Here is a 9,067-nt window from a genome sequence, read left to right as displayed (position 1 = left end):
ACATCCTTGCCAACAATTCTGTCGTATGTGTAGCTGTTTACTTTTCATTTTAGGAGTAATAAAAAAATCGGATCAGATTCTTCCATGCAAATTCTCTCCAGATTCGTGAATTAGTGGATGAGTGATGTATCTTCCACATTTTGTGCCAATCCTCATCTAAAATGTCCACATTAAGTTCTTCCTCCCATTTTATCTTAATATATTCAGTTGAATGGTTGTCGTTGGTATTCAGACCTTGATATAATGATGAAATTATTTTTATGTTACTCCCCTGATATGCTTTAGCTATGATCCGGATGATATCATTCAATTTCCTGGAAGGATCCAACTTGATCTCCTTTTTATAATAGTCCCTCACTTGAAAATATCTAAAGAGTTCGTGTGAATCTAAGTCGAATTGTCTTCTAAGATTTTCAAAACTTACCAGCTCCCCTTTATTTTCTAACACAAACCAGGCAGTTATTCCCTTTTCTTTCCATTGTATAAACCTTTGATCATATTTTGCCGGATTGAAATCGCTATCATATGGTACCCATTTTAATATTTTTATGTCATTCTGGATCTTATATTTGTTTTTAGTAATTTAAACCACAGATCTAATGTGTGTATTGTGATTGGATCCATACTATTTTTAAGTTCTTTAAATAACTGGTTGTCACCAACCATATTTTGAATTGGAATCTAGTTTACTTCTTTTTCTATATCCTTCCATTTTGCTCTAAATTCAGACTTGCACCAACAATATATAGGTCTCAATTGAGCAGCGTTGAAGTATTCCCTCAATTTTGGAAGACCCATTCCCCCTTTTTCTTTAGGTAGCTGGAGAGTTTTATATCTGACTCTAGGTTTTTTGCATAGAATGTTTTCATTCTATCCCACTCTATGAACTGGCTCTGGGGAACATCTATTGGCAGGGATTAGAACACATAGGAATCTAGGTAATATATTTAGTTTAACTATATCTACTCTTGAATTTAAATCTAATGGTAATGTGGACCATCTTGTTATATCTTTCTGTATTTCTTGTTTTAAAGTTTTATAATTTACAGTATATAGCTCAGAAAGGTTTTTTGTAATCATAAAACCCAGATATTTGATTGTTTTCAAGTTCCAATTTAATTTATATGATTTCTGGATCACTCTCGATGGGTGATAGTTGAGTGCTAGAATCTGAGTTTTAGATACATTGATTTTATATCCTGAGAAATGTCCATACTGTTCTATTAGCTTAATTAGATTGGGGAACGGCGTGTCCGGCTGCCCGAGGTAAGCTATTATGTCATCGGCAAAAAGCCCAATTTTATGCTCTACATTCTTAACTGTGATACCTTTAATTTCTTTATTTTGTTGAACTGCTTGAGCCAAAGGTTCTATAAAAATTGCAAAAAGAATCAGTGACAAACAGCATCCCTGTCTGGTTGCTCTTCTAACAGTATTTTATCAATCAAATTTCCATTAATTTTTATTCTAGCTGAGGGTTTTTGATAGTGTTTTAATCAATTGTATAGATTTATTATTGAAACCAAATCGTTCCAATACTAAATAGAGGAATTTCCAATTAACACAATCGAATGCCTTTTCTGCGTCGATACTAACCAGCACAGAGCTTCGTTTCTCTTTTTGAGCTTGACCCATTACTTATAATATTATAAGTTATATATAATATTATCATGTGTTTGACATCCTGATATGAACCCCGTTTGGTCCTCGTCTATTAATTCTGCTATAAATGTATTTATTCTTTTGGAGATGATGGATGTATATATTTTATAATCGGTATTTAGTAGTGTTTTATTTTCTTTAAGAGTCCAGTTAAAAGAAGTTTGGAGTACTGGTACCAACTCTTCCTTAAAGACTTTGTACCATTCTGCAGGGTATCTGTCTCTTCCTGGAGATTTATTATTTTTCAAGGAATTGATCTCTTGAAAAATCTCTTCTTTTGTAATGTCTGCTGTTAGTCTGTCATTTTGTCTTAAATCAATTGATGGTAAATCTAATTGTTCTAAAAAGTGTCTTACTTCCTCCTCGTTTGCTGCAGGTGGTTGTGTGTATAATTTTTTATAGAACTCCTTAAAGATCCTCTCTATGCCCTTCGGATCGTGTATTAGTCCATTGGTATGTGGATCTCTGATTTTTTGTATGGTATTCACCGCTTGCTGTTTTCGAATACGTTTTGCTAAGAGTTTAGTCGCTCTGTGCCCAATCTCATAATAACTTTGCTTCAAATATATATTTTTCTTACCATATTCATCTAATAATAATAATTCAGTTATCTTCATTTTGATATCTTTGATTTGATTATGTATTTCTGGATTGTTTGTTTTCTGATATTGTTGCTCTAATCCTCTCAGAGTTAGTATGTTTCTCTTCTGATCTTTTTGAATAGTGTGGCTCTAGCTATTATCTTTCCTCGAACAACCGCCTTCAAAGCGTCCCATATAATGTGTGGTTCCACCTCCCCAATGTTATTTTCCTCTATATATTGTTTGATGTCTTCTTTAAAATCTTCCACCAGTCTTTTGTTATTAAGTATTCCTACATTCATTCTCCAAATTGTCTCTTTTCCTGGCATTCAAATTTATTTTTAGAAATAAGGTATTATGATCCGATATGTCAGCACCCCCAATCCTACACTTGGTCACTCTATGTCTATCCCCCTTATTAATAAAGTAATCTATTCTGGAATGGACATTGTGTGTTGCTGAATAATGTGTGAAATCCTTTTCCAAAGGATTGAGACTCCTCCATATGTCTATCATTCCCATTTCTTCTAAAGATATCTTTACAAATTTTGATGTCTGTTTTTTTTTTCCCCTTTAAGATTGTTGTATCTAAGCTATGATTCATGATTATGTTAAAATCCCCCCCACAGATTAAAGTACCTTCTGTTTCAGTGGCAATAACATTAAACAGGGATTTAAAGAAGTGTGTACTACTTTCTGGAGGTGCGTAAACATTTATCAGCGTTACAGGTTCATTCTCTAATTTTCCCTTCACTAATGCATATCTTCCCTCTTTATCTTTGATTTCCTTTTCACAGACAAATATAGTTGAGTTTGGGATTAGTGTTGCAACCCCCCTTCTACGTCCTTGTTTATATGTACTGTAATATGAATTACTGTATCCAAATTTTTTCATCTTCTGTCTGAGACAGATGAGTTTCTTGCAAGAATATGACTTTTTTTCAACTTTGTTATGACTAATCCCCTCTTTTTAGGTGTATTTAGACCATTTACATTTAAGGACAATATTTTCAGAACATTGCACACCATATTTCTTCACTATTATGCTTATGTATTTCCTCAAGCAGCCCAAAAGTAACATGAACATTAACTCAAACAAAACTGAAAATAAAAAATACCACATGGAACTTCCACTCAGGGGTTCTTCTTCATCCCCCAAGTCCCTGTTGGTGGGTGGATGGGAAATCCTCTCCTGTGAGGGCCCATCCCTAGACCCATAGATCTTCAAGCCTAGTCTAGACAAGTCCAACATCAGTATGCCTCTCCTAGTCAGTAGTATCTTAAAATAAACTGCAGTATCTGAAGCCTTCTTGTATTTTTTATGTCCATCTATGGGTCACATCTTATTTTCTTTGCTTCAATAGATTAAATGAGTTGACCCAGTCAATGTTATTTGAAGTCTTATTAACTTTTTACAAATGGAAGATGTTAATTATCAGATCTCCTTTGATATTCCTGCAACTTCTCCTTCGCTCGTTGTGCTGCCGTATTTTGACTCAACCTGCTCTGTCTCACTCGCTGCCATCCCGGATTCCTTTGAGTTGTCTCCTCCACTTGTCCCACATCCACGTCCAGCATCTCCACAATTAGTCCCTTTGCTCTCATATCCTGCGCTGCATCTCCTGTGCTGTCATAGCTCTTAACACCGCTGTTCCAGTGAATTCTTATTTTGGTGAATGGGGTCTGAAAATGAATCCCCTTTTCTTTCAGTATTTTCTTGATGCCCAGATATGATTTGCGTTTTTGGATGATTTCAGTGGGGTAATCATGGTCAAATTGAATTTTGTTACCCACCTGTATTCCCTTGTTCTGCCAGACTTTTTGCAGGATCATCTCCTTAGTCTCAAACTTGAGAAAATTAAGCATGACTGCTCTTGGAGCTCTGCCAGGACCCGTTTTTGATGTGGACACTCTGTGCGCTCGTTGTATATATAGGTCGGTATCTTCGGGTAGTTCCAACTCTTTAAGAAGTTGGTCCAAGTAGACTGTAATGGAGCTTCCCTCTGTGTCCTCGGGCAATCCGAAAATCTGGACATTATTCCGTCGAGATCTCGTTTCAAAGTCCGTTAGTTTATCCTGCATCTGATGTGCCTGCTTTGTTAGCAAGATGCTAATCTCCGTGTTATGCTCCTCCAGCTCAGTTATGCGAGCTTGCGCCTCGGTTATGTTTGTCTTCTGCTCCTGTAGCTCTGTATGATTTTCTGTCAGTTTTCGCTCCATGTCTTGTCTTAATGAAGTTATTTCTTGCTTCATCTCACCTTTGAGTTCCTCTTTGAATATTATAAGCTCATTATGGAGCTCCTGTTTGAGGGACCGTATATCATTGCTGATGTCGGCGAGTCCAGCTTTCAGAGGTTTGGCGTGCTCCATTTTCTCTGTTGTTTCACTCACTCGTTCACTCTCGTCAGAGCCGCCTTCTTTCAAAGACGGCTCTTGAATTTTCTTTGAGGTTTTGGCGCTTCCCCGGTTTCGAATACCACTCATCTCAAAATTTATGGAGGTTATATGTTGAATTAATCAGTTTGAGTGGATTAATTTTACCGACTTGGGCGAGCTATAAATCTATGCTACTAACCCGTCCGCCATCTTGGAACTCCCCCCTGGATTACCTTTCTATGTGGAACATTTCCCAAAGTCATAGAGCTGTCCAACACAAACTTAAATTCAATTGTAAATCAGCACACAGCAGCATTTATATTTCTGTCTGTTCATTTGCACCGTAACAGTGCACATATACACACAGACATGAACGTCTGTTCTTGTGTGTTTTAAGGCACAGTTCTTTGTGTCATTAGACAATACTCTTTGCAGTTTAATAAAGACATTCATTTATATACTACAACCCCTGGCAATAATTATGGAATCACCAGCCTCGGAGGATGTTCATTCAGTTGTTTAATTTTGTAGAAAAAAAAGCAGATCACACACATGACACAAAACTAAAGTCATTTCAAATGGCAACTTTCTGGCTTTAAGAAATCAGAAAAAAAATTGTGGCAGTCAGTGATTCCATAATTTTTGGCAGTGGTTGTATGTTTGCTTGAAGTGAGCATGATTGTATTTTATCAACATGAGGAAAAGCGCAAAACATTAATGCCCATCATGATCCCTGATACAAAGAACGCTTTAAGTGTGACCCAACTCGGTTTTAAACACGTGCTGAAAGTAATCAAGTCCTGTTATGAAGTTTCCACCTCTCTCTTTTCTTAAAACAAAAAGGCCGTTTAAATGGTGTGTTTCTCATTTCAAATGGAAAAAAAAAAATTCTGGTCATGAATCGTGACTTTTTTTCTGTATATGAATTGCAAACTAGTATAACCTCTCTGGTTATACTACTATAGGTTCTCCCTAGTATAGGGAGTTTTTCCTTAACACTGCTGCTCTGGGGGTTAGTAAGGTTAGACCTTACTTGTGTGAAGCACCTTGAGGCAACTCTGTTGCGATTTGGCGCTATATAAATGAAAATAAATTGAAAAAATTTAAACTGAACCTCTCAAACTAGTAACCAAGAGTAGTCTGAGGGCACAAAATCAGTTGATTTCAGAATGCTTATACCCTTTTTGGGAGTGACGGATGAATGGAGGGACAGACAGACAGACAGAAGGAAATTTGGCCAGCGGAAGGTAAGAAAGCGCGAGTTATACTCTGGAAAATACAGTAAGCATGTTCATAAGCATGTGCACTCTGCTTGCTTGCACATATTCAGCGTAATGGGGTGTCAATATGATAGAGTATTATGGCTACAGGGGAAAGGAAGAAGTAGAAAAAGCTAATCCTTCCATTTCTCATCTACTTACAACACACATGATAAAGAATATGATATTACTAATATATAGACCACCATTTTCAAGCCTGATACACCTCAATAATGTGTGCGCTTAACATACTCTGCGACGTGTGGATGAAATGTGGAGATGTTCTTTGTGATAAAAAAATTAGCCACTATCCCATTACCTCCCCACCTTGCTGTCTGCAGACAAGTTGGCATTAATTTATTAATGTGCCACAAATCCTTTCATATGCACCATCTGTCTCAAAAGCAAAGGACGGTGTACCTGGTTTTGCACGGGCTTTTCTGACTGATTAATGAGCAATGTGGGCTTGGACTTGCCCTAAATGGATTTGCACACACTGCACAGCTTGATTTTGGATCTACCATCAAGGAAAGGCCATTTGTCCCAATATTCTCTAGATGTTTAATATTTATCGCAGGGCATATATCACATATTTCTTTGTTCTTTGGGACTCAAGCAATACGTGAAGAAAAAGTTGACGTTCTCATTTCTGGAAAGAAAAGGTTTTTTTTTTTTTTATTAAAGGTTTAGTCTCGGGAAGTAATTAATATCATGGCGCATTCATGACTAAAAGTAGCCAAGAAACTAATTTTGAGTCACAAAAACAGAAAACCAGTATATATATATATATATATATATATATATATATATATATATATATATATATATATATATATATATATATATACACACACATTAAAAAAAAAAAAAAAAAAATCAGAGAAAATCAGTAAAAAAGGTCATGTGACAAGCATTATCTTAATATGAAACTTTTCTAGCCTTATGAGTGGTGGCAGATCAAGTAGAAGCATTATGTTTGTCACCTGGTTCCTCCAAACAGAATGATGCGATCTCCAACCATACAACAGCACTGTCGTCTCCGTGGACATGGGCCTTTCCCCTTCGGTTCAACCTTGCTCCAGGACAAGGCATCTATTGGGTGCGCATAGAAACAAATACAGTTCTGTGTTCCTCTGACAGCACACAGCATAATTATTCACCAGCTTCCTAAAATACCATGGACAGAATAAAAATTAGATGTTTGAATTAGGCGACTGTTTTGTTTATATTTGTTTGTTGTAATAGCTAGTGCATGAGTGTGTCCTGTGTGTCTGTGTATGGGTCAACTGTTACCTATGGAGATATTTACAGTATTCTTAAAGAAACAAGGACAGTTAAATATGCCCAACATTTAAAATGAATGATTTATTGATTTAATACTATGCTATTTATTTATATATTTTATTCAATGTGGTCTCTGTGCTGGAACAGCAATTTGTCAAACTTAATCAGTTAACACCAAAATGTTAAAGTCGGTAAATATGTACACTGTCAGCACCCACTAACATTTCTTTTGACCTTGATAAATCATGCTGCATATGGAAACCTAAACTATGGCATTTGCTTGTTCCCTCCCAGACTTTTGTGTACTTGGGTGGACAAACCTTTAATTGTATATTCATGAAGGTGAATGCGCTATGTGCCATTTTGTGCATTTGACAGAGGACTCCAAAAATGGGAAATCTCATCAGTATTATAGCTGTGCTTTTCTGACAAATAACAGTCAACATAAGCTGTTCAGATTCTGTATACCTAAAAGGAAACAACCAGCCACCACTGAAAGAAACAATGGCACAATACAAGAGGATTGTCTCCATGTCTGTCGACAAAGGATTTAAGGAGAAAATAGGTCAACGCAAACTAGGACTGCCATTGCTACATGGCATGTACATATGCATGCCAAGGAATGTTCACAAAGTAAAAATTATTAGAGTACAAACAGTCCTTTACAATAGTACTGTTGCAAATTGAATATAAAATGATTTACCTGGATTAAATTTCCAGAGATCATTGAAGTGTCGGTCCAGACGGGCATTGTATCCTCCAAATATGTACAGCTCGCCATTGTAGGAAACTAAACACAGCAGAAATCAAAACTGGAACATTTTTTTTCTTGCTTTATCCATAACTTCTACAGTATAGTAAATGGGCTGAGTGAGCCTGTGCCCATCTCCACTTCAGCCTTCCACCTTTCTTTCTTTGCACATCCATTCTAATCATTCTTTTACAGACACCCTCAAATTCCTTACATCTTCTTGTCACATGTCCAAACCACCTCAAACCACATACTTCAATATTTCTCTTTCTAGTGTTATACTGATTCTTCCCTTTCCTATTCTGTCAGCCTTTGTAATTCCACACAGCCATTTCAGCATTCTCATTTCTGCTTCATCCAACTTCAACTCCAGCACTACCTTCACTGCTCATGACTTGGCATTATCACTATTCATAACAAGATCAAGAAGGTAAAAGCTTAAAGAAATGTGGGCATTCACTTTCAAATGCATGTGCTGAAAGGAAATTTGAAAAATTATCTACCAACCGATCTATGTAATATCTGACCACACATCATTTAAAAAGCAACATGTCGATGTGCTAAAATGGGCACAAATGCATTTGGGATTTCTAGGATGTTGAGGTGGGAGGAAGCCAGGCACACACCAGGTTGGATTTGATCCCAGGACCTTCTTGCTGTGAAGCAATAGTCAGTCAGTGAATAATGAATCTGAAATTAATCTTTTCATTTTATTAGGAAACGGAGCGTGCCGTGGCCTCAACTTTCCCCAAATTCTGGGTTTTTTAGTGAAGCTCAGGGCTAGTGGCCGGTGATCACCTTGGTATCCTCTTTTTCTTGTTGTTTAATGCTGCCAAGTTATACAGTATTTCTTGTCTTCCTGATGCCTGATTCTGTTTTTATCTCTCTGTTTAAGGTGCAGCTCCATCCAGAGATGGGTGTGGCATTTGTGCTGAAAACCCTCCTGTCCAGTGCACCAACAGCATTTCTTGTATATTCGTTTTGTGAATTGTTCTGTAATTTGTGTCTGTAGCATGGCCCAAGAGTCACCCCTTTGATTCTGGTCTGCTTGAGGTTTCTTCCTCAGAGGGAGTTTTTCCTTACCACTGCTGCTCTGGGGGTTGGTAAGGTTAGACCTACTTGTGTGAAGCGTCTTGAGGCAACTCTGTTATGAT

The 9,067-nt window shown here is 37.0% G+C and overlaps 1 protein-coding gene across 2 annotated transcripts in view; it reads right to left on the bottom strand.

Annotated features, from left to right (window-relative positions):
- The window catches only part of klhdc3 (kelch domain containing 3), a 95,505-nt gene that overhangs the window by 50,333 nt on the left and 36,105 nt on the right, over positions 1–9,067 (bottom strand). For both annotated transcript variants that reach the window (XM_034184456.1, XM_034184457.1), the window contains exons 7-8: positions 7,866–7,952; positions 6,862–6,970 (exon numbers count right to left, since the gene is read on the bottom strand). In XM_034184456.1, the coding sequence (XP_034040347.1) occupies positions 6,862–6,970; positions 7,866–7,952 (196 nt within the window). The remainder of the gene's footprint in view (positions 1–6,861; positions 6,971–7,865; positions 7,953–9,067) is intronic.

This window comes from Thalassophryne amazonica, chromosome 13, assembly GCF_902500255.1.
Source record: "Thalassophryne amazonica chromosome 13, fThaAma1.1, whole genome shotgun sequence".
Lineage (NCBI taxonomy): Eukaryota > Metazoa > Chordata > Actinopteri > Batrachoidiformes > Batrachoididae > Thalassophryne > Thalassophryne amazonica.
Note: the sequence above shows the minus strand (reverse complement) of the source record. Positions and strands in the feature narration are given on the sequence as shown.